Below are 25,790 nucleotides of genomic sequence, written 5' to 3'. Positions count from 1 at the left end.
GGAGACAATTTTTGCTGATCACACCCTTAAGAATTTAGGAAAACACCCCATTTTGCAAAAGCGTTTGGAAAAGCTATGGATTTTTTACGTGGCAATTTCGCCTTATACAACGTCATATCTGGCTTTTGTGGCTGACCCCATTCTACAACTGCCTATCTCCTAGACAATTCATCTAACGCTTACATTCTGAATTGTGTAAGGCGAGGAAGCACTACGTGTAAAAACTGATTCTCCACAGTTTTAATTAAATATATAAAAATAACAAACAGGATTCAAATGTTTTAAACCAATTCCGCTCTCCTTGGAGCAAAATCTCCGACAAGCATTTCAGAATCCAATTTTTTTTAAGGATTGAAGCGTTTTAGCATTTTAGTTTCTATTTTATCGGGATTGTCTAAAGAACGTGAAAGACTTTTCTATTTAAATCCTATAACGTGGGATAAATTGTTGAACATTCTGTAGAGTTATAAAGGAGGGTCCCTGTGCGAGCGAAACGAGCAGAAAATTTTTGCGACGACGCCCTTCAGATTAGCTTGAAATACATTTCAGATTTTTTCTTACAGTTGTTTGCAGTCTTTAAAAACGTTTTAATATTGTCTGAAATATAAAGTCCCCCTTTAAGGTACTAATTCTATTGCAGATTTGTACTTTTCTCAGACACCGACTTTCTGAGCGGTCGCTCCCCTTGCTTCCCCCCGCTACGCTACTGATAAGAAGATAAATACTGATATTAAGGAGATAAATAAAGTAAAATCTTGGCGTTAATTTGTTACTGCTGACTACCAAAAAATGGTTTTTACCGCATGGAACCAAATTCACCGAAGGAGACAGAAATTTTGGGGGGTGTCGCACACCCGCTAAGTCCTTCCCTGGCGGGGCACTAGTCTTTTTAATAGTAAAATCTATATCAAGACATTTCTGTTTGGCACCGTTGTATTCTTTGGTGTTTGGAGCAGCGGTGGAGGTTGTGAAGGAGCGTTTCGTTTATGTGTAAAATTCTAAACACACAAGAAGCGCAGAAATGTGGCTATGCTCAAAGGAACATGTAAACAATGAATTGTATGATGTCAAATGCACTTGCAAATGATAAATAGAATCGCCACAGGACTCGTTAACATCGTCAATTAAATCACTGAGGAGTAACAACTTTGGTGAATAGGGAATAATCTTTGAGCGTTTAACAGCTGTTCCGCTTGTGATGCAGAAGAAATGGGGGCTGGAATATCAGCATTTCGCCATACTAGAGATCTCCAAAAACGGCAGCAAAACAGCAGCGGATTTTCGTGTTTCAGTCCTAGTAGGAATTATACTACTGAGCAGACACTTGTGATCGTATTTTCACAGTGTATCACAGATGTAAGCTGGAAGTGTGTGATTGCGCTGATCGAGCTGTATGGAGAGCGTATGCGACTTCACGCTGCCACCGATGATTATAGTAACATCAAGAATATTGGGGATAAGAACATGCTTAAATATCTAAACAAACAATTATTCGTGCATAAGGTAGATTTGCGGGATGAACCATCCGTGGAGGAATTTTACGTGGAAATTTTAAAAATGGAGCAATCAATTGACGCTCTTGGTAAGTGTGTGATGTTTAGTTGAACCTCTAATCAGCAATTGTTTGCAGCAATCTTGAAGAGAGGTATTGTTTGAGAAAGGGGGGGGGGGTGTGATAAAGTGCTATTGGCTAAATTCGTTGTTCTCTCAGTTATAATGGAATAAAGGAACCTTAGCGGACATTGTAAGTGAAAGTTGTTTGGTTTTCTTCAAATGTCTGATTCGGGAATAAAATGAATCCTTCTGCGTCAAGAAAGTGGTCAAGAAAGTGGTCAACAATACTAAAAGTGGGATTATAATAAGACGCCTAGTTCTTAGAAAGGAAGACGGGGGTCTTGAGGAAATTCAAATCTTCAAGCTTTCAAATTCACATCAAAAATGAGATGTCCATTCTTTCATAACCTAAATTGTATGTCTGCACATATTCATTGTTTATAATAATACCTTAATTTTTTGAGGCTCAACAACATTTTGAGGCTTAAAAATTTGTGATTCTGATCATATATTAATTAAATTTTGTACAAATTGGTAAAGAAAGTCAAATTCTTTGCTTCTGTGTTTTGCGAGAACATTTTAGATGATTAAAAGGGTTTTCTATGGAGGCCAAAGGGAACCATGGCCCCCGGAATTTTGCTTGGCCCTTTGTTTGCCCTCCCCCAGTTTTCAAGAAGACGTGTTTGTATATAGATCCTTGTTTATTTTGTATCTTTTTCATAGTAAAGTGTTGGATTAATATGGCTTTTTGACACTTCGGTATTTTTTTTAAAGGACATTGACACCATTATTTTTCTTTTCAATTTACAATACAGGCAAAAGTATCTTGCCGAAAAGCCCCTCTGCCGTGCCCTCCTATGGTGTGGCCCCTGATGTCGTGTAACAAAATACCGCTTACCTGTGAATTGAATGTGTTTTACTTTTTAAGGGCGGGGTGTCGGCAAGTAAAACTAACTCCCCACAACCAAGGACTAGAGAATTCATAGTCCCTTTTTTGCAAAATTGATCACAGAACCTCAAGGCAAAGTTCTGCACCTTCTTGCAGAAAATAATTGAAGAGTGCTTTCCTAACGCCTCTTTACACTCATTTTTTTATAAGAAACAAAGGTCAATGTTGAGTACTCCAGTTTCTTAATGTTCTGGAAATTTCAATACTCATTGTTTCTTAAGAGTTTCTTAATTATGATGTCATGAATGATGTTATGAAATGTTCGTGACCTTTTTTCACGTCAAGAGATTCGCTTCTGTTCTGGATGCTGTATTTAGACCTGGAAAGTATATTCTTATTCCTTGTGTCTTAAATTTTAGGCCGACAGGGCATTCATGTTCTTGTATTTCACAAAATTTTGTTGTTCTCAGTTTTATCACGACTTAATAGTTTCTTAATTTTTTTGCTTGGAGTACTGGAGTTTCTTAATTTTTCTGACTGTCCAGTACTCGTTTCTTATAGCCAGTTTCTTATATAAAATGAGTGTATTGTCTCTTTTCCTCATATTTGGGAGCAGTCCTAAAAGTCCTTTAATTTTTATATTTTTACGGACGAGCAAGCTCTTCCTGGCCTTCTCGGGGTCGAGAATAACAAGCTCGTGAAAATTGATCCACGTTCTGAAATCCAAGCTCATTTTTGGTGACAGGATGCCATACCTTCCAACCTGTAGAGAAGGAAAAGCGGGAGACATCGCGAGCGGAGCGAGCGAAAAATTAGAGCTGGGGGTCTAGGGAGCGCTCTGAGCAACCCGGCGGGTCCAGGGCAGCGCCCTGGTAGGGTTTCAGGGGGTGAAGCCCCCGGAAGCTCCTGACATTTTGTCATTCAGGATTCTTTAATTTCTCTGTCTGTAATATGTTAATAGAAGAACAGTTCTTCGTAATCAATAGGTCAGTAATATCGAAGAACTTTCTTTGAAAGTGAGGGGGGGGGGGTGGGGGGGGCAAATGAAGAGGCCGAAAAAGTTCTGGGCTTAAAAACGCCACTGTGCACAATTATAATTATATTTTTATAGGAAATGTTTTCTTGCAATCAGTGCGAATCCATGCGAACCCCGATTTAACTCCTACAAAATTTTTTGGCAATTTTAAGTCACTTAGATTAGTTTGAAATTATAAGAAAGCATATCTTTTATGATGAATAAACAACAACAAATGTTAAAAAGTTTGGCGTCTGGCTTCTGGCAGTTTGGCGTCTGGCTTTACCCGATGTCGTAACTATTGTAATGTTGTGAATACATCGAATCGTTTCGTCCGTTATGAAAAGGTTGCACTGTTGACAGTGATCTTGATTCTTTATTTTATACCAGCTTTTTATTTTTATTATAAGTTTTTTTCAAAAATCGGGAGGATTTTTTAATTGTCGGGAGGTCGGGAGATGACCTCTGAAATCGGGAGTTTCCCGGTCATATCGGGAGGGTTGGAACATATGATCGGATGCAGTTTAATATTGTTTAGAATTTCGTGAATGTCCGAGGAATCGAAATAAAAATAAGTGGTCTTCTTGCAAATTCTGTGAAAACAAACATCAATGCCATGTTGAAATATCTTGATTACACTATAAGAAATTATATATTTTTGATACAGCATAATAACTGCAATGTTTTACACAAATAGTTCTAAATGGAAGGTAAAAATGCTGAAATTTATTATTCGATCGGGGCTTGAGAAAAGACTTGCTGCTTTGTAGGCGAATGTTTCGCACTAAACCCCTCGCGTCTTACTGGCATTTCTGCAAGTAGCAAGTATTTGCAAGCTTTTTTATCGTTAAGGTTTTGAAAATTTTCATGCCATACACATCTTACAAAGTTTTGTTTGCAAGTTAAATGCATTATCAGATAATGCGACATTTTTAACTCGTTTCCAATTACGAAAGACACTTTCAGAGGATTTCAGGGGGAACAGATCCTTGTGGTGAAATGAACGTCAGAGGAAAAGTGATTATTTCAGTTTCAGCAGATAAGCATCCATGGTACCGTATACCCAACTTTTCTTCTCCCGGGGGACGGCACTAACGATCTAACAACCTTGATGACCCTGCTAATTTAGTAGTTAAAACCCAGGTTGTTAACTACAGTTATCCCTGCTTTGAAGTTATCAAAGAATCCTGTGGAACAATATTTACAAATGTCATCCGATTACAAGATTTGCGACAATCCAAATCGATTTTCCAAACATGCTTGTTGTGTTAGAAAGAAGGGCGATTCCTAAACCTTAATCCGATTCTTAATTTGTTTTTCAGCATTTGTTTGTGGCGTGGATTTAGACCCTGAACAATATTAAGGCTAGAGTTAGAACGGTCTAACAGGCGACTCTGTTCAGATAAAAGAATTGAGAAAAAGGACTGGGGTATCGACAGATTTCTTACCACAAACCTTATAACATGGAAACTTTCCTACTTTTTTCGCATTAGTAATTGCCTCGTTTTCAAGTCGAGGACACAACAACCAAAGCATTAACAAACTTTTAATAGAAGTATTTTTAATAACTAATAGAGAGTGCGGGAAAATAACCGACCCGAGCGAGGCTCGAACTCACGACCCCTGACTTTGTACGTCAAGTATTTTTCTGAATATGAAATAAAATTTTATCTCCCTGACCAAAAGTTAAATATTTTTATTTTTGCCATTCCCTGTTGCTTTATTTTATCTGGGTAGTATTTGAAATTGAGGGAGATGTTTTGGAAAAATGTTTCAAATCTATGTTTGTAGCCTCATTGTAATTATTGCCTTTGAAGCGGGGGCGACCTTAAGAATTGCCTTTGAACTTATTAGCCTAATCCCTACTGGAACCAGCCTTAATTCGTCTGTTAAAACTTCCGTTCAAGACATAAACCAAGTGATCGTAAACAGGGTAGGCAATCTTTTAGCGAAAAAGCTTCTAGTAGTCTTGGAAAACATCTTTCTCGTTTCACGTAATTGATGTTAGATCTTAACATGGGCCCATAACTTTGTATCATCTACAGTTTCCCACGGATAATTTTACTCGTAATGAATTAATTCATATAATCTCAAATTACACCGAAATATATTGAAATAAGCATCTAGGCTCTTCACGTCATTATGGGATGCCACAAGGCTTCAGTATTTCATTAAATATATTTTGTTGAGAATGTGTTGGGAAATGGCATCATGTACTATTATCAGGATATTATGTTTTGCACCACAAAGTCGTGATTAACATTACGATTTCCAGACTTTAGTAAGCTGCTTGTTTGAGAAATTTGTCTTGTCCACTTTGGATCTTACGATTGCACAGCTGCAACGATTACAGGTAGAAAGCGAGCTTAACTGCCTTTTTTGTAGCTTCAATCCATGTCCCATAAACTAACATCTGGCCCTACCCATGGAGCCCCTTTTACAAGAGCCCTCTTAAGACATTGATTACAATTAAAGCCCTTCTTATAGTTTTCGATTCGGTAATTTGCACAACCTATAGGTAACGTGTCAGAATTTCTTACCTGAGGTTGGGCATTCGACAGTTAATTATTTTGATGCAAATTCATCCAACAATATGGTACTAGCCTGTGCTCCAGAGGGGCCTGGGACATTCCAGAATTTAGAAACAGCTACGCAGACTACAATGTTTCAACAAAAAGGAGCTTCAGTTGCATTTTCCGAGTTTGATTTTCAACTTTCGGTTGCTCCATAAGGGATTCAAACATTTTTAGACACCCAAGCACAAAGTAAGTATCTCTGAATTCACCATAACAAAATCCCTCAAACTTGTGCAAAAAAAAGCTTTTGGAAATATTTTACAGGTACACCTATCATCAAAGCTCATTTTTTCTGTTTTTGTAATCATGGATATTGTTCAGAAATAGACGAAACTCGAAAGTTTTTTACAATTCATATCCTACTTACAATTCCTTGATAAATTTTCTATTATTTCCCGCTTGAACTGTTTGCTTAAAACTTTTTGTCACTTGTTACAGCTATTTGAATTTTTTTAGTTAAAAAACTTTGGCGGCTGTGCGGCCATTTTTTGGCGAAGGGTGCAACACTTTCGGACCGTAAATGTAAAACCTTAAGATAATTGCGGGGCATAACTCCTTATGAATGTATGGTGAAAGTTTCATACATTTGGAAAAGAAAATGTTGCTTGAGAAGAAACACGTGCACGTCAAGCAGTGGACGAAAACAGAAATGTATATATGTTGCCGTTGCTTGCCTCGTTTCTATTATGTTTTCCTAACTGGGCGGAATTTGAAAAAAATGATGGCGGAAAAGACAACAAATTCAAAAAGCAAGCCAGGGCATAAAGTAGCAATAAAAGTGCGACCTAAAGAAAATTTCCAGATTTGCCTGATCGTTATACTGGCAGCCATAAATTTGCCCGACAAAATCGGCTTTCTTGAAGATTGGGTTTCCAGACAAAGAATTAAAAAAATTATTTGAGACCATACCAGCAAGTTGATTATGTCCAAAAACTGTGACCTTTCAAGCAACAGATTCAACAAATTTCTTTTCAGGCCCGTCGGAACCAGGGAGCTTTGGGGGCCCCCAATAATTGTCAAACTGACGTATGTTTCCTTTATAACAGCGTACAATGAGGAGGAATGCAATGGGCAGCAACCCCCCCCCCCCCCCCCCCCCCAATATGAGTTGGTGAATGTGAATTATACTATGTCACCTCAACTATTGTCCATTGATATGGATGCTATGTGTGGTAAAGGAAGTCAGAATAAGCTAGAGAAAATTTAAGAAGAGGGCATTAAGACTTGCCTATTTGGACTACACTCTTTTTTCGTATAAGAACAATTTTATAAGAACACGAGCCGTATAAGAACAAAATTGTTCAAAAGTTAAGAATAGAACAAGCTGAGGCTGAGCTACTGTAAAATGCAATTTTGCACAAAAATTCGTTTTCTCAAAAACAAGGATTTGTAGTAAGGATGTGTGGGTGCTTTTTCGGTGAATTTTCAAACCTGTCGGCAAATGAAGGTTGTCTCACTCACTTTGTTGGCAAATTAGGCCTAACTACCTCCCTAGAGTGAAAAAGCTAGCACTCGCACTGCTTACACCCTATCAAATTAAGAACAAATTAAGAACAATCCAGCCTCGGATTTTCGAAAAAATCAAGAACAGTGAGCCTGAACTTAAATTTACTGGTTCCTATATAAAAAAGAGTTTATTCATCTTCGTACAAAAATTTACTTGCTAACTCAAAAGAATATACCATACATGTTCAATCAGTTAGAATTTTAGCGCTCGAAGTTTATAAAACACTTTTTTTTGACAATTAAAGAATTTGATCAAAAATTGATTCCTTGAAAACAAGTGTGCATGCTCGTTTTGCAGTAAATAATCTGTCTTATGCAGTCCTTGAAATTTCTTCATGGTAGTCGTAATTAGTGTATATTCATTATTGTTAAACTAACATTAAACAAGTTACAATAAAATAAAATAAAATAAAATAAAATAAAATAAAATAAAATAAAATAAAATAAAATAAAATAAAATAAAATAAAATAAAATAAAATGAAATAAAATAAAATAAAATAAAATAAAATAAAATAAAATAAAATAAAATAAAATAAAATAAATAAAATAAAATAAAATAAATAAAATAAAATGAAATAAAATAAAATAAAATAAAATAAATAAAATAAAATAAAATAAAATAAAATAAAATACAATACAATACAATACAATACAATACAATACAATACAATACAATACAATACAATACAATACAATACAATACAATACAATACAATACAATACAATACAATACAATACAATACAATATGAATTTCGTTCCGCCGGCATTGCCTTTTGATGAATATCAGGTATTCCATTCTCCTTCATGTGCGAAACGAACAAATGCATTTTAAAATTTATGCAATTTTTTGGGTTTTTGTCCTGTTTGGGCTGTAGGCTGCCAGATATTTCTTCTTTTGGAGTTTTATATCATGGGCGTCGACACAGGCTGTAAGTTGGAAAGTGTGGGAGGGGGCAAGGGAAAACTTAACACCTATAACAAAAGATTTTGAAAAAGCTCTATTTTTAGCCATGCCCCCCGGCCCTCTATCGTCCGTTTGTTCCTGTGTCTAACCTCAAACCAAAACCCTAAAACGACCTTGTGTTTGTGTTTCCTCTTAGGTGTAAAATAGCCTTCTACAAACTACATTTAAACTTTTGAAATATCATTTTCTTTTGTTCCTTTCAGTGATTCATATTGATCAGATGTGTGTAAAGCCACTGAAAGACACTGGGTCAAAACTGGTCACTTCAGCTTTTGAAACCAATTTTTTAGCTCCGTTAATGCTTATCAAAAATATACTGCCAACAATGAAGAAGCAGAGAAAAGGTAGAATTATATGCCTCAACACTGTAGCAGGGGTGATTGGCATTCCATTTCACTCGCTATATTGTTCAACAAAATTCGCCATCGAGGGCCTAATGGAATCGATTGCCGCCGAATGCATTGAGCATTCTATCACGTGAGTTTTGTTGCTGCTATTTGCTTTTCTCAATCAACGAGGGTAAGGGCACAATTTCATGTAGGGTATTAATATTTATCTCTTTGATCAAGTTAAGGGCGAGCTCGTGTTGTCTTCCTTCCGATTGGATGTGAAGGTCTACCAACCCCACTTTGAAATTTTTAGAGATCAACATTGTTGAAAATTTGTAACCAAAGACATACTCTTTGTGGCACACTCTTTGTGGCACACTCTCGTATGGAAAACTCTTTGTGCTCCCCTTCCCCTTAAATGATAAGTACCAAACCTGAAAGTATTAATAGAATTTACAAATTTATGTAAAAGCTAAGCTGTCTACTGCTAAAAAGAATGAAAATAGTCTTAGTCAATCCTTGAGAGAAAGGAATTAGGTTTTGGTTTTTGAATTGAGCATGCAGTCTGAGTATCTACTTACTACGTTAGGGTCAGACCATAGCTTCATTGAATGCAAAGTTCAGTTACTTTTTTGCCATTTATAAATTATCAATTCCCTTTTATTTGAAACTGATTTTGCTTTGCTCTGGTGGTTTTAGTGCATCTGTTATTGAAACATCTTTGGATGAAGAACAGAGTCCGTCAAGAGTCATACTTGAACTGCCAACAGAATCTCATTCGTCGCATGATGAAGAAATGATTTTTGAATACGATCAAATGGACGAAACTGTGTCGAAACTTGAACACGGATCGCTGTTAAGGTGCTTAAATGTGCCAAAGATTTCCAAAACTATCAAAGATATTATTGAACACAAACAACCAAAGTTTAGGTATATTATCGGCAAAAGTACAGCCAATATTACAAATGAAAAACTAAAGGACCCGAGAGGCAACACAACAATTAATGAAGTTGCAAAGTTTTTCATGAATACTGAAATGGACTAAGAATATGATACAGAGATAGGTATTTAAACGAACGAGTTTTGGCGGCGACATAAAAGCGCCTATCGCTATCTGTAGTGATTGCTCCAGTCCGGAGTCAAAACGACGTACATTTCGTGGGGTGGAGTACTGAACTATTCCAATTGTCTACTGCTGAACTACTAGAAATTCTTAAGACAGAACTCTAGGTCGTTGCATCAGGAAGGGTAGGGAAGGAATTTTCACAAGGAAAATTAAAAGCAACCTATACGAGTGAGTTTAACATAACTTTTTAATTGACCCCCCCCCCCCCAAATAATAGGTTTAGCAGGGCTAACGCCCTGGAAATCCATTTTCGGTTACAATACACCAAAAGTAAGAATTCAGGATTAAAATTTTTAGTTAGACAGTAGTAAAGACATTGTATATATTTTTGAAAACCCTGTGCCTCAGCAAAAGAATGGCAATTGCTCCTTACACAATAGCCTTTTTAGGATCAGTGCCTTTTCGTACTTTGGCAAATCTCATTGAAACCACGAAAAAACTCCCGTTTTGATTGTCAGAATTCTCAGGACTGTGTCCTCTAGTATCTGCTGAATTCTCAAGAAACGGTGGCTTATGTACAAAACGCTCTTAAATTCAAACATAGAAAGTATTTGATGTACTGTTTTCTTTACATATTGTAAATATTTTCAGCATAAACAATTAGGATTTTACTCTTTTCTTAATATTTCAATTAATAATTGTAAGTATACTAATTGCGTGATAAGAATAAGAGAACCATTTAATCTGCAGACACACGACTATGTTGTAGTATCAATTATGTTATTGTGAATCAGTAGTAAAATTATGAGAAGCAAATGAGTTTTTTCAGATTCATTCACGCACATCTCTAAAAGATCTCACACTTTGTGTCTTCATGCGCATTGCTTTCATTATGAATGTAGTAAGACCAATGGGTCCCTGCGTTAAGCAAATGGGTAGTCTTTCGGTTGCACTTGGTCAAAGAGGTTTTGAAAATGATCCAAACCTCTGTTCATTACACCTCACACTAATGCGTGGAATGGTGGTGGCTGTAGCTCTAGGGAAACTTTAGGATTTTTAGAACCAAGAGTTTGATTTTGAGTTTGATTAAGATTTTGACATGGGGGGGGGGGGTCAAAACTTTTCTATAAACATAGAAAAAGGATCATATTGAAAATAACGTACAGAGATAATGTTCTAACATCTACAAACCAATACAGTCATGTGTGAGAGGCAACATGTTCGCATTTTCGAAATAACTACATCTACACATTGCAATTTACACACTACTAATGTTTGTTCGTCTATCTGCAAACTTTTTGGTTTTGGGCCCCTCTAGAATATTTTTAGAGCAGGCCCCCTTCTACCTACCCTCTTGCTTTAGAAGTCAGCCTTGCTACATTACAGAAACGTCTTCGTTTTGGATCATTCTGCAAAGTAAAGCGAAGCTGAAAATTTGTTTCATTAGCAGGACTGACAACTGGTTTTGTTTATATGCCTATTTTTTTATCATTCAAAGATACTAACTTGCATGTTTTTTCTAATTTACAGAATCTGGACAATTAATAAAGTATCTAGTGGCCCCTTAGTTTAACGTAGTATTCCTAATTGTAATGCAGTAGTTTCCCTCTGATATGTAGTGAATCATTCTCAGGTATAAAAAAGTGTTCTTAGAATTGAACTATTGTTATTTTGACGTTTGTGTCATACCAATTTTTTAGCCTAAACATTGAGAGATACTTAAGAAAAAGAAAGGATATGAAAAGATTCTTCCTTTATCCTTTATCGAAAATGGATTAAAACTAATAAAAATTGCGCAAAATTGATACCAATAAGACCCAATCGACATTATTTTCCCAATTGCATTATCCAAATCACCGCATTGATGAGTCCCGCGTCTACGTATTTTTCGGTTTAGGTATTTAGGGTCTATGATGAAATCTCTTCCAGAAAAGTGAAACCATGAAAGACTTATAACAGTGAATGGTTTTGTTGAAAAGGCTTCTACATGTCGCTAATCACAGGACTGAGGGTTAATATTCCTGACCTTGTATTTTTATCTTATCTGAGCAGCCTTTTCTATTTTCCATATCAAAACATCTACTGCTCGAAAGAAAGTACGTTTTTGGCGCCAGAATCTTTACAAACAATTTCAAAAGAACAATTTTCATACTGATTATTTCACGGCCATAACTGTTATTGTTCTTAGGGTGGGGCTGAAGCTCCTCATTATTATAAAAACCCTTTGTTTCCATTGAAAAACTCCTTTTTCCCTTGTGTTTTTAACAATTGAGCCCCAGATAATTATTTCTTTCCTACGGCAATGGCTGTTGGTTTTGTTTTTGGTTTTGGCTACAATCCCACTAGTGGCAGAGAATAAGAATAAGGTTATAGGTTATCTTTATTCTGTGTTGGAGGGGCCTCAGAGGTACAAAAGGACCGGCAGAAAACCTCGATTGTGGGACAACTATCCATTTAGAGGCTGTGTTTAATGGCGGAATCTTGAGGAGGAGAATGAAGACAACAAAGTGATGTTATTATCGTGGTGATATCAATTATCTGTGGTAATGTAGTTAACACAAGTAGTTCAAAAAATTCCTTAAGTAGTAGGATAAGATAACGTGAGAAAATTACTGATTAAAACAAATCTTTGCTTGTAATTTGGCCAGTGCTGGTGTGATGGCTGGAAAATTATGCATATATTCAACAACATTTCAGGCGTGCAAAGGGCCCTACAGTAGAATTCCAAGTGTGAATTTATTTCTTAATTGAAAAATTGGGTGTAAAATCGCCATGCTTTCCGTAAAGAGGGTTTTTATCAAGACATGCCTCAACAATTTTTCTGTTTTGGATAGTTATTTGCCATCCTAGTGAAATATTGGCCTTGCAGCAGTGTTTCTTTTTGTGAAACGAGGGAGCATTTTTAATCTGAGCTAATCAATTAATGTTTTTAAAGTGGTTCCATTATAAAAAACGCTCTAGTTATTGTAACAATATTATGGTAGGAATTGTCTTAAAAGATTTGCTGCAGATTTTTCAGCATTTTGTTGCAGCTATTGATCACAAAGTTAGATACAAGAAAAGTGAATGTTTCCAGTAATTTTTCTAACTATCCCTGTGGGTTGGGTTAATTGAAAGAATTTTGCCTTCGAAAATATATATTCTAGTCTTTGTACCAACCCAACATTTTTCTGGGGCAGCTTGTGCTACCACTGCCTGCAAAGTTCTCTGAAAACTTGGCAACTACCTAATCCTATAAAATTTTCAACATAACTGTAAAGACCAACACCAACCAAGGCTTTTTGATATACTTACTATCATGGCCAGTGGCCCCCCCCAGCCCCAGTGACCCTCCATTGTTTAAAATAATAGGCTTTTTTCTTCTCTTTATGCAAAGAAATGTTTGACCCTCAAGTTGATTTCTCTTAGAAACAGCTATCATGCTTAGTAGCAAACCCCCTACAAACAATCAGAGAAACTAATCAATTCTAAGATGATATATTCATACTGATGATACAATGATACATACTTGCAAAGTAGATATATTCAAATTGAATTGGGAGAGAGGGTATAAAATTGTCATGTGATCTGCCTAAAATTGCAATTTGTTGATAAGCCTAATAAGTTTGATTTTGTTGATCTTGCTCAGTAAATGTCAGTAAATGTGTTTATATCCTAGATCTTTTCCTGTCATACAATTTTTTTTTTCAAAGGCTGCAATTAGCTGTGATGAATTGCTTTCCACTACGGGTAAAATAGAAATGAATTTGTAAAATTGGTAAAATGTGATAAATAAATATAACTGTTTTAAAAGATGCACAGTGTAAAAGAAGAAAAATCTGTTGGTTGTCTTACAAAATTATATATGCCTTTTCTAAAATGAAGTTTAAATTAAATTCAAATTAAACTTTCATCAAAATTTTAAGCAAACAGCATTTATCTTCAGGTAATGGCCCATGAAGATGTCCTTATGTCAAGTGGTGGCTTTGATCCAATAGGGACAACCAATTTGTTTCCTAGTCTTTCAGAGCCTGGACATTCATTCCCATTTGTTGCTGGGTTTTCTGGTGAAAGAGCAAATGATCACCCAGAGAGGTATGTTTATTATCTTTCAAAATTCTTATATGATAAATGATGTAATAAATGACAGATTCTGAACAAGCTGATAAATTTTATGTAGCGGATTTTTTAAAATATGAAAGCTGAAACTGTAAAATTCAACGTTTAACCATGAGTCTAACTGCTTGCTTTTTACAAAGTGAGCTGGGAATCTCTTGCTTCCTTTTTCGGACAAGCTGTACTAAAATTAGGATAAAAATAACAAATCATTAATTCCCCATATACATGGCAGAAAACTAACCGGATCAGATGTGATTTACCTTGTGTGTTGTAGTGAAACTAGGATCACAATTGTTATCTGTTTGTTAATCCATAATTTTAATGAAAAATTGAATACCAAAGACATTGTTTAATGCAAAATTGAGAATCTATTTTAACAAAATGGTGACCTTTTCTTGATATGCAACTCTAATATTCAAATTTTCTTGAAACTGATGTCTTCAAAATAAGAAAAAAAAATGTTGTTGTTTGGTGCTCCATAGACAGAGCTTTGGTGTATCAAACAGGATGGATAGAAGTTGCAAAGATACATTGAAATGATTACCTACTTTTTTTAAAAATATCAAAAAACTTTGTTTCTCTTTCTTACTTGTATATACAACAGTGGTCACAATCCTGAACCATTTATACATCAAATGTTTACATCGTGGCTGGTTGAAATTAGCTCAAAATTACAGAAACAAGGAACAAAAATATTGCACTTTTTAAAGATGGCAATCCTGGCCTGAATTTCTACCTGTTCTTTTTACTCTTTGCAAATGGTGTTTTGTGATTTATGTGAAATTAAATGGGTTATAGAACATATTTCAAGATAGTAGGAATAGTCACAAACATGCTATTTGAGAATTGATATCAATAATTGTTATAATTTTATAATGTTTACACTTGACAATAAATTCAATTTTTTTAAAACTGAGGAAAATAGCATTTGTTGTCTTATTAACTAGACCCAGCTAATTTTCTTTTGCCGTGTTTTGTTTTTGCTTTATATCACTGCTAGCATTTCCATCATAATTTTTTTTGCTTTTTCATTTAGCCAAGATGATGAGAGAGATAAAAAGTTTAGAAAGAAAAAGAAGCATCAAGATCATGCTGTAAGAACAAGTTTTTAAATTTGCTAATTTTGTACTTTTTCCATAATCCATTCCTTAGAGCAGTTTATTTTAAATATTTGTGAACGAAACAAAAGTGAATTTTGGTTCATTGAGACCTTTTTCGTGAGTTTTTTGTTTGACATTTTCACTCAATAGTTCACTCAGTGGCAATAGAATAATATTTTGGAATTACTAGGGGGCATGGTACTGGATCTAGACATCACTAATAGTCTAAATGCTTGGCTGTTCTGTCCCGATTGCTTCTTACTTAAAGCATCTGAATAGGTAGCTCTCAAGAACTAGAAAGATGAGCTAATCTATTTTGATCTTCTTCTTTTTCAGAATATGGAATCGTTTAAAAGCAAAAGGAAAAAAGTCTCAGAGCATTATAAATACAAGCTTAAAAAGCTGAGAAGGAAGGCAAAACACCTTGTTTTTGTGAGTTTTGATTTGCAAACATTATTTCTCAATTCTCTCTGGAATATGTATAATTCAGAAATTGGCAAAAATTGCTGGTAAATTGACTTTTTTTGCCGTTATTTTTCTGCCTGTAACTGTGTATTATACTTTTTAGGAAAATGCTGCTCTGTCTGATGAAATTTCGTACACAGAACAACTTTTAGTAAAAGCAAAAGGCGATCGAAAGTATGCATTTGAATTTTATTTGGCATTGAATGAATATTGCTGTAAACCCGGCCTGTTTTTTATTGTTTTTTGCCATGCACAGCAGCGATGCCCAAACTTTGTCGAGGACTTGCAAGATTTGGTGTAAAAATGCCCAAGGGCCAATAGTCCCTGTTTATATTGTTGTGAACAACGTAAATTGCATACAGATACATTGCTATTTAGCATTTGGCTAGCATTCTGCGATGTTTTTCAGTTAAGTAAGCACTGGACGTTTTTCTGCATTTCTGCATTTCAGTTCCCTGATATTTCTAGATCTTCCATGTGAATACTTAGATCTCGATTTCAGTACAGAGACAAAATCTTCTTTGGTTGAAGTTGAAGTTTGCAATAGTTATGGCAATAGTTGAAGTGTGCAAAGAGTAATTAGCAGGCCCAAAATCAGCCGTTTATGAGTGGAAGGGGTACCAGTCTTAAACAATTTTGTTGTAGGAAAAATTATGTTTAATGTTGGAAAAATCTGCTCATACATCATGGTGTACTTCACTTTACAATCAATTTATGTTAGGTCCTTTTTACGAAAGCTGTATCAAACTAGGGTAAAATAATAAATATAAGAAATAAGAACTGCTGAATCGCAGTACCAAAAATAATGGGCCTTATGTAGAACAAGTGTAATAATTTTTTGTGCACCAATATTGCCGACCGGGGAAAACCGAAATGTCGCTTAATATATGACAGAGAACTATGGCGAACTTTTTGCTATAATTTCTCGTATTATGTATAAAAGGGAGATAACAAGAAGTATGATAATTGCCGATGGAACTTTTTTATGTCCTCTTTTGGGATCACTGACTTACATTCCACATGACATAGAAGAACATAGCGAGTTTGTAGAGAAGATGTGCGGCTTATTTGAACTTTAAGCTCGGGCCGTAACTAGATTTTTTCTTCGCAAGTTACGTAAAACTGTCCTGTTCTTCATACCAAATCATTTTGATACATTAATGTGTTTTTATTCTGTGTTGCTTCCATACTTTGTGTGTATTCACTTCCCAGGAGATGGAGGGACTCGTATTTTTTAGTGTAGTGGTGCTTGGGCTACTCTTTTTGGTCTAGAGCAAAAATTATTCTTGTGGTTTCAGTCAATTATTTTTGAGTGCATAAAATTCTAAATTACATTTTTGGGTCTTTAATATGAAAAAGATTTTCAAAAATAGAGAAGAATTGAAAACTTTCTTGTGCAGGACCAGAAACATTATTTTTGGATCAATTGTTATGCTGGAAATTGTTTTTCTTTGGGTTGATTATTTGTACCCAAGCCTGAGCACCTCTATTTTATTTAAGAATTTATGAGATTCATTTACCAGTGCCATAAATGAATCTGATAATTTTTTTCCATTACTCTAGAATGCTACTTAAGAAATTATTTCAGTACTTACCAATGACCGAATCTCAAGCTCTGCAAAGTTCTGCTGCTTTGAAATCATTGGCTGCCAATTTCCATGGAAACCTACCTCCAACTGTGCTTGGACCTGTGCAGCCATCTGGCCAGACAACAACACAATATACAAAAAAGAAAAAGAACAATAAAGTCAACGCTAATAAAAAGAAGAAAGACATGATATCTAAGCAAGGTTACTTAACATTTTAAAAAAATACGAAGAGAAACGTGGGTTTTTTTATTTTGAAACGTGCGTTGATTGTCCCCTTTGAAACAGCATTTAGAGGATTTTAAAAGTAAAACAATTCATTTTAGGGAGGGGGGGGGGTGACATTTTTTATGTCTGCAAAGTTTAGAAGCTCCAGGTTTTATGAATTAACTGCAAATATTTTCATCTCCAAGAAAAGAAAAAAAGTAATTTTTCTTTCATGTTGGAAAAATCTTGTTGATATTTTTGCTGCTGATGTCTCTGATTTTAAAACTTTAAGTATTGGTACTTAAATGCAAATATAAATAATAATAGCTTTTATATTGATAAAGCCGATACTACCATACAAAATTTTCAAGTGCAGGATATCGATATTTTACTCAGACATTCTTTATTAATTTATTAATTTATTCTGAATAATGATCTCTAAAGATCTGTAAAATTGTTTTTGGCGCCAAATTTGAAAATGGCTTTGAATATAGCAAACTCGCCTGACACTCCTCAGAGTATAAAACTTCAGAATAAGTGTCTAAAGGACCAATGTGAAAAATATTTACCCATAAAAATACACATAAAATATTATGGATCGTAACGTATTTTCCATCTTGTTCTTTTGGAACCCTTTTCTGATTTCTACTCTGTGTGTCGGACTAAAAGCTTTAATAAGCGGTGTAAGATGTTTGCTTTTTTCAAGGGGATGTTGGTTGGTAAGATATTTGTTTTCTAAAGAATCATTTGCAGCTAACATAAGATATTTTCAGAATAAGAAAGCTATTAGAAGAAGCGTCATGAAACTCACCCATGTGCAACCCTTCTAAGTATTTTAGTTTCAATTTTAAGTTACATTTTGCCCTTGTATGACCTGTAATGTTATAATTACACTGTTTATACAAAAAAGGCCAACCATGCCTAATGTGTAATAAGAACATGCCATCACTACACCTGCCCCTTCACTTCGACCTTTGTGTGAAATATCTGTGTGAAACGAAGCATGAGCATTCTAGTTTAGTTTTTTTACTTTATTTCCCCTGATTTAATTTGCTTTAATTTCTTCAGAGAAGCCAAAACGGAAAAAACCTGGAACAGCTATGAAACGCAAGGTTCAGTCCATTCCTGTGGATGAAGATGGTTTGTTTGATATATATTTAATGTTCTTTCTTATTTTTCATCAAGACTATCATTTACAAATCATTTTTAGATTTGTTGCGACATTTAAAGCAACCAATGTTTTTCTGCTGTTTTATGACATACTACAGCTTTCCATGTGACGTGCTTCTGAGTATAAAACGCCAGCATGAGGATCTAAAATTGTACTTTAGGATATTTCCTAGCTTATGAATTCCTAAGTTGCCATTTTTGGAATCTGCAGTATGAAACTTTTTGAGCTATTTAAGCAATAGGAAGTAGAATTCATCAAATATATTTAAATGCGTTTGCCAAATTCTGTAAAAGGGCGTTTTTTGGAAAGCATTCATCGCTCAACAAATCATGAAACATTTAGCTCAATTTATTGGAAGGTTGAAGCAGAAATGTCTTATGAACTTAAAACGAGATAAAGTTTTCAAAATTGTAAATTTCGTATGTATATAATTTTCCTGTTTTATTTATTTAGCTTTCATATAATATTTGATTTTGGAGTACTCTTGTCTCAAACCGCCTCATTAGAAGAGCAAACTAGGCCTCCTTGAGATCTCAATTTTCTTCATGCTGATTATTGCCCTCGTGATAATCGATTATTGATTTTTTCTTAATGATCTTGTTCTTCGAAGGAATGCCTGTATTCCCGCTTGTTCTTGGTGGCTTGACTGTTCATGAGCTTGGAGAGGTGCAAAAATTTTCTTATTTCATTTAAAAATTCGATTAAAGTTGAAATTTATCTAGGATAGACCATTCAGCACCTTTACAATAATTTTTGACAGCAATCACCGCGCTTTGTAAAGTACCATATCGTATAGTAACTTCCCAAGTTCGGAGCTTCTGTAGTACAATGTTATAAATTTTAAGGTATCTTATCCTAAAAATGGTTGTCTTTATAATAAAGCACTTTTAAGGTGCTTTCCTTAAAGACATCTCTTTGCCAAATTTATACGCCTTATTATGAATAATAAGGTTGATGTCTTCTGTGAGACTTGGCAGCGATAGGGGCTAGAAAGATTTAATTTGTGAGAAAACAGACCAACTGGAACGAATGCAGATGCTGAATATCTCGTTGCTGAAAAACGAAAGCTTGTGAATTAAAATCGATGAACAGTTTCTTCGTCTCTTTTTTGCTTTAGATCTTTGGATTTTTTGTTGAAAAACCTTTTTAAAAACTGTTCTAAAATCAGTTGGAAGCAATGCTGTTGATAATAGAGGATAAATGGAAATCTGCAACTGACACGCTAACAATTACTTGCCATATTATTGATATTTTAAATTTAAGGAGCTATTTCTAATGGCAAACCAAGCAACATCTGTTGGACTGATAATGTCATAAAGTTTTTGTGTTATTGCATCAAGAACTTTGTCGATGATTGAATACTGTAGTTGAAGAAATTGAGGCGACATAGTGTAGGATTTTGGTACCATTTTAACGATTCATATTTTTTGAATAAATATTTTTGAATGAATTCTATTCATTGGTGCTTTGACTTCTGCATATATAGGTGATATATGACAGAACAGGATTCCATTCTGAGCGATATATTTGGCCCGTTGGCTACTGCAGCTCGCGGTTGTACCCAAGTATGATTACTCCTGAAAATAGAGTCATTTATACATGCAAAATTCTGGATGGAGGTTCAGAACCGATGGTTAGTCTGTTACAATTTCTCATTTTCTTCATCTTAATTTTATTTGGTTTCATTGTATCTCATTACCAGATAGTGCAGCAGAAGTCCTGGTAGTTTAAAGTGAGTTTGGGGGCGGTGAAACTGTACCTTTAAGTATTTTAAATGGGGGTTTGGGGGCGGTGATGTTTATGTCGACCAGTTTTGGCAGAAAGCATGACATTGTAAGGAACATTCACATGCATCCTACCTTGATATTGAATTTTTTACACAGAACCCTACAAATTCTGCATGTTCATTCAACCCATTTTAGTGTCCAATAAATGCTGATCAGAAGTATTTTTAATGATGCATTAATTTTAATCAGAAATGGAGGGTAGATAAACAAAATAGTACAGTGGTTTTTTAAAGACAGTTATAATTACATATGCCTAGGATATTTGGTGCTACAACTTTCTAAAAAGCTCTGAATTATTATTCTAAATTATACAGGCAACAAGATTTTTAAAAATAATTAGTAGAGAGTGCGGGAAAAAAACCGACCCGAGCGAGGCTCGAACTCACGTTCCTTGACTTTGTACGTACGTCTAAATAAGTTAAAATTATTCTAAAAAGTTCGTGATTATGTAAAACAATTATTTAATATACTTCGAAATTGCTATGATTACTTTAAGTTTATTCAAATCATTTCAAAAGTGTTTAAAACACTTTGAGATATTTTATGTTATGCTCTTTTCATACCTAAACGTTTAAAATTGATAAGCATCATTTATGGTTGCTCTTTTCAATAAAATCTACACTTTTATCGGTGTTTTTGTACTTTGAGCAAGTTTATCTTGGAATTGATTTTACAGTATTTATTATATTGTTATTTCTTGGATCTTTTAGCAGAATACTTTGAAATTTAGACATCTTTTGAAATGAAATAACTCTGCATTTAAGTCAAATAACTTTTTGGATTTCTGTATGTGGTTTTCAGTTTTCACTATGTTAATCTTAGATTTTCGTATAGCAGCATGTTTTTTGGCATAAACTAGGGCGAAGCGCAGGCTAGCATTTTACCTGGACTTAAAGGGAATAATAGCAATGAATTGGTCGTTGAGTTTTGAGAATAGTTTCCCGAAAATTATCATGCAGTTTCAAGATTGCCTAAACTTGGGAGCTTGTCTTCTATGGCACACATGAACTCGTCTCGATATACATGGAATTATTTTACTTCATCATATAGCACAGTACATTCAATTTAATATTCTCTTACGAAAAAATTGGGAGAATCAGCAATGTAACTTATGTCATTAAATTTTTTTGCAGTTTGAAATCACACCTGAAGACTGCAAAGAACAACCAATAACTGCATCAACTGCTACTGCCTGTCATTGTGCAGTCCTAAGAAGATTGAATAAGGCACGTGGTAAAGAGACCACCAATACAGGATCTGGCCCAGAATTCTTTGGCTACTCACATCCAACGGTGCAATATCTTATACAAAGCTTAGCTGATGTAACAAAATTGGAGAAGTATAAATGGGTCAAATTTGAGCTACCTGCAAAAGGAACAGGTGATCTTATGAGCCATTTCATTGCATTGTAAATGACGTTAAATAAATTCTTAAACTCTTAGTTTTCAAACTCGGGGGATGAGCTACAACACAGGTTGTTGCAGAAAAAATCGCTCTCTCAGGAAAAACATGCCATAGTCATCCGCAAGTCAGTAGTGAGGCTGCGTTCCAATTTCATCAAGAGCAAGTTGAGTCTTTGGTGTCTCGGCGCAAATCGCTCAACCTACCGTAAACCTCTAACATGAAGAAGTTTCTGAAAGAAGTTACACAAAAGCAAAATGTTATAAAATGTAATATTAATAGTATTCGAAGGGATTGGACAAAAAAGCCTTCTTGCCCTACTATGAGCCAATGCACCAGTCCTGCCTTAAAGAATCACAACGATTAGCAGCATAAAAGATACGGTGAGGAATGAACAGCTTTCACGCAACCGGAAAAAAAAAGTCAAAATTTTAATGTAGAGAAGACCAAATGAGAGTGGGAGGGCTTGTAAAGAACGGACAGTTCCCTAAGCAAAGTGAAACCCACGCCATGCCAAATCCTTAGGCAATCTTAGTTCAACCAGGGGAATCAATATTCTATGAGACCACACAGCTTACCCTAGAATTTCAAAACAAAATCCTCCGTACGCAAAGGAATCCTTAACCATTGCACATAAACCTGTAGAGCGGGTACAGGAAAACGTGATGAAACATGTCGCAAGAAATCATCATGAATAGCAAACAATAACAACTCAGGGCGAATTAAATATAGAGCAAACGCCCTTCATATAATTAGCTATGTGTAAGTTTCATATAATCTTCATTTTTATCTTGTTGATGATATAGGGTATCTTAATAGCTGTTGAGACAACAATATCCCATAATATTTTCAATAAAATTTAGCAGAATGTGTCCACAATTCAAATAGAAAGAAAAACTTGAAGCAAAAAAACGACTTGTTTGGCATCCACTGCCAGAATTACCGTTTTTCTGTGCAACGTTTTGAGATGATGAAATTTAGGGGCCCTTTTATTTTCGTCGACTGGACCATGTTTTCAGGAAGATGGACTGGTAGCCAGGGCAAAGGATTCAGAGAATGTCTACAAGTACTCAAAAAATAATTTAATGAAATGTTGACGTTGTTTCACTAGCAACGGCTTAATCTAACCTGGTTTAGCTTTTGGGTAAGAACAAACCAAGGGTAAGAACACCACTTCAAGAGGTAACATAATTTGTGACGAAAATTTAAATGTTTGCATTGGCATAACATTACTAAATACAGCCTAGTTTAGTGCAACCCGAAACGAATAAATTTTCCTGATTCTGGTAGCTTTCAAAGGCCGCTTCATCAAGACAGGGACCTCGTAGAAACTGAGTCAGGAAAAAGACGTATTTGATAGGATATAGCTTTATCTAATGTTCACGACATCTACTGTATTATTGTTAAGTCTTCATATTTGTTATTTCGACACACAAACAACACATTTCTTATTTTTGTTTCGACTTTTCTTACCATAATTTGGTTATACTTTTTTATCTAGTCAACAAATAACTCAATGTACCCCTTATAACGATACAAACTAATGCAAACCAATGTCCTGGTAATGCCCTGTCAATAATCTTCTTCGTCGTATGATCATCTCTGGCTCTTTGCATGTGCTCATACCAGCATAATATGTTCCCCCTCGCATAATTTTCATGACATTTCCTACTCGTAGCTGACTCCTTTTGTTTCTACTTCGTTTTCTGGCCTGCAGAGTCATTCCCATTAACGTTTTTAGCATTCTTTTTCTGTTCTTTCCAGCTTTTTCTCCTCTTTTCTGGCTGTTCTCTCAGTGTCCGATCCATGGACTAGTGTTGGTCATACTATTTTCTTACAAACTTTGCTATAGTTATGTATTTAATCACTTGTTTCCAATTATTCCTGACAAACCTCTCCACTTCTCTTCATTTTTACGCACTTTCTCTGCTACTTTGGATCCTCCATTTTCATTCAACATCACCCTCAAATAATTGAATACTTGCTTTATAGTTGTGCATCGTTTCTGTCTTAAATTTAATTCATTATCTTTCCGCTAACCATTGCTTATGTTTCTCTCGATGTTTAACTCAAAGCTTCTTCCTCCTTACCATTTTGCCACTCTATCTGCCACTGTACTGCTTTTTCGCTTTTTCCAATACCACTAGGTCATTACACGTTCTTGGGTTATTAAACTTAAATGATGCATACAGTTTCCAAATCTTTCCATTTTCTAAGTCGTTTAATGCCTGTAATTTCAATCCATGTTGCAACAGGAGTATGATTAGCCCGCCATGGAAGTTCTTTTCCAATATGCACCAATACACCAGGTACCTGTCCTGTCCATGCCAGAGAGCCTTATCATCAACATCACCATCACCATCACCATCATCATCATCATCATCATCATCATCATCATCATCATCATCATCATCATCATCATCATCATCATCATCATCATCATCATCCTCATCATCATTGATATTATTTTTTGACACAGTAGTCAATTTAAATGGCTGTAAAAGAAAACTGAATTCTTACTCACTTACGGCCATATTTTTAGCTCCTTTTTAATTTATCACTTTGTTTCAGTGCCATTTAGAGAAAGATTTACAGAGTATGGAGATTCGACAGCCAACCCAAATTCAGGAACTGAAGGCTCCTCAAGTGGGAGTGAAGGATAAGAGGTACTTTTAGAACTTGAAAACTTTAGGAGTTTGTTATTTTTGAGGGGTCTACCAACTCACATGCAGTTTCACAAGATTAGAACTGCTCTAACTGTTAGTTTTGCAAACATAGCAACAAAACTGTCATATTTGGAATTAAGGTATGTAAAATCTTTGTTAATTTTAGACAGTAACTTATGGGAGTATGAAGAAACATCAAATTTGTCATATAAACACATCATGTCCTGACTTGCCTCGTCATATCCCTTGTCATGTTGTGGCTTTTCCTGTCATTGCATGTCATGGCATGACTTGTCAATGGTGGCTTGTCTTATTGTTTACAAAAATTCCAAGTAAGGTTAAAAATATTTCATTAATTACAATATGTCACTTAAATTCTATAGTATTATGCTATAAAATCTTATATAATTCTATTACCAGACTTAAAGATTTTCTAGTAATGTTGAAAATAAGGAACATACTGCAAGAATAAAAAGGATTGTATACTAACAAAGTATGGGTTTTTGATAATATAGTCTTAGTGTATAAGTCTCATTGTTGTTGAGTTGAAAAGCTTTGACTTTGAAACTGAGTTTGAGTAGAAAGATAAGTTTTTGTGAGCAATATTTTTTTGTTAAATGAGAGGTAACATTGTTTAGCAAAAATGTAGCTAAAAGTTTGTTGAAAGTTGCAAAGGCAATAGATAATGTCTACTAGATAAAACAAGATCAATAGTGGCATCAAAGCCATATCAAAGTGATGAAATTTTTAACCTGCCCACTTCATTAGTTGATTTTTGTTTGGATTTTTGGAACCCAAAGCCTTTAACTATACATGATGATATATTGTATGCATACATAAATCATGTCTAGAAATTGACAAAGAAAAAGTACTGTAGCTCAATGAAACTGTTTTCAAAATAGAATAAGACTTCTGTAGGTACAGTCAAATAATACCATTAAATACAGCAATTTCTACTATCAATTGGAAATATTTTGGAACATTATCACCTTTTTGTAAAACTGTATGGGTTCATGCTTGAGAGTTAAATTAAAATCAGTGGGACATAGCAACCTCCTAGACTGATTGAGAGAGCTAATGAAAATGTTGGGACAAATGTCACCTCTTAAACAAAACAGTGCAGTCTGTCAATAAACCACATCCAGGGGGCTCTCCTACCATTAGCTATCAAATAAATCTATGAGCAGAGTGATAAGGAAGTGTATAACATGGTGTTTTGAGGAAGTTATTTGAAATACCTGAAAAAATAGTAAGAAATATTTTATCATCAATCGCTTGCCTCACTGGCTCTTATAAAATTATTCTTGCATATATGTTTTTATTGTACTCCATTATCTGATGAATAAAAAAAAATTTGGTTTCCTAAATTTTGAAAAAGGACTCTGATATCTCATTTTGTTGTCACCAC

The 25,790-nt window shown here is 34.9% G+C and overlaps 2 protein-coding genes across 3 annotated transcripts; both read left to right on the top strand.

The window, feature by feature from the left end:
- Positions 1–914: 914 nt before the first annotated feature.
- LOC135684906 (retinol dehydrogenase 8) lies at positions 915–10,735 on the top strand. The gene is made up of 3 exons (XM_065200606.2): positions 915–1,582; positions 8,710–8,983; positions 9,535–10,735. Exons 1-3 carry the CDS (start codon positions 1,210–1,212, stop codon positions 9,878–9,880), a joined length of 993 nt encoding a protein of 330 aa, XP_065056678.2. The 5' UTR covers positions 915–1,209; the 3' UTR covers positions 9,881–10,735.
- Positions 10,736–12,292: 1,557 nt separating this feature from the next.
- LOC135684904 (transforming growth factor beta regulator 1) lies at positions 12,293–24,622 on the top strand. 2 transcript variants are annotated; one of them, XM_089115155.1, is made up of 11 exons: positions 12,293–12,444; positions 13,827–13,975; positions 15,036–15,093; positions 15,436–15,531; positions 15,668–15,738; positions 17,128–17,354; positions 18,426–18,497; positions 19,139–19,194; positions 20,015–20,161; positions 21,449–21,695; positions 24,288–24,622. In XM_089115155.1, the coding sequence occupies exons 2-11, from the start codon at positions 13,830–13,832 to the stop codon at positions 24,377–24,379; spliced, it is 1,212 nt and encodes a 403-aa protein (XP_088971281.1). In that variant the 5' UTR covers positions 12,293–12,444; positions 13,827–13,829; the 3' UTR covers positions 24,380–24,622. The 2 variants fall into 2 exon arrangements, with proteins under 2 accessions (XP_088971281.1, XP_088971282.1); XM_089115156.1 differs by having other exon boundaries at positions 12,356–12,501.
- The last annotated feature ends 1,168 nt before the right edge of the window (positions 24,623–25,790 follow it).

Source organism: Rhopilema esculentum, chromosome 21, assembly GCF_057945365.1.
Source record: "Rhopilema esculentum isolate cy_ngs chromosome 21, ASM5794536v1, whole genome shotgun sequence".
Classification (NCBI taxonomy): domain Eukaryota; kingdom Metazoa; phylum Cnidaria; class Scyphozoa; order Rhizostomeae; family Rhizostomatidae; genus Rhopilema; species Rhopilema esculentum.
This window is presented reverse-complemented; position numbering and strand designations above follow the sequence as displayed.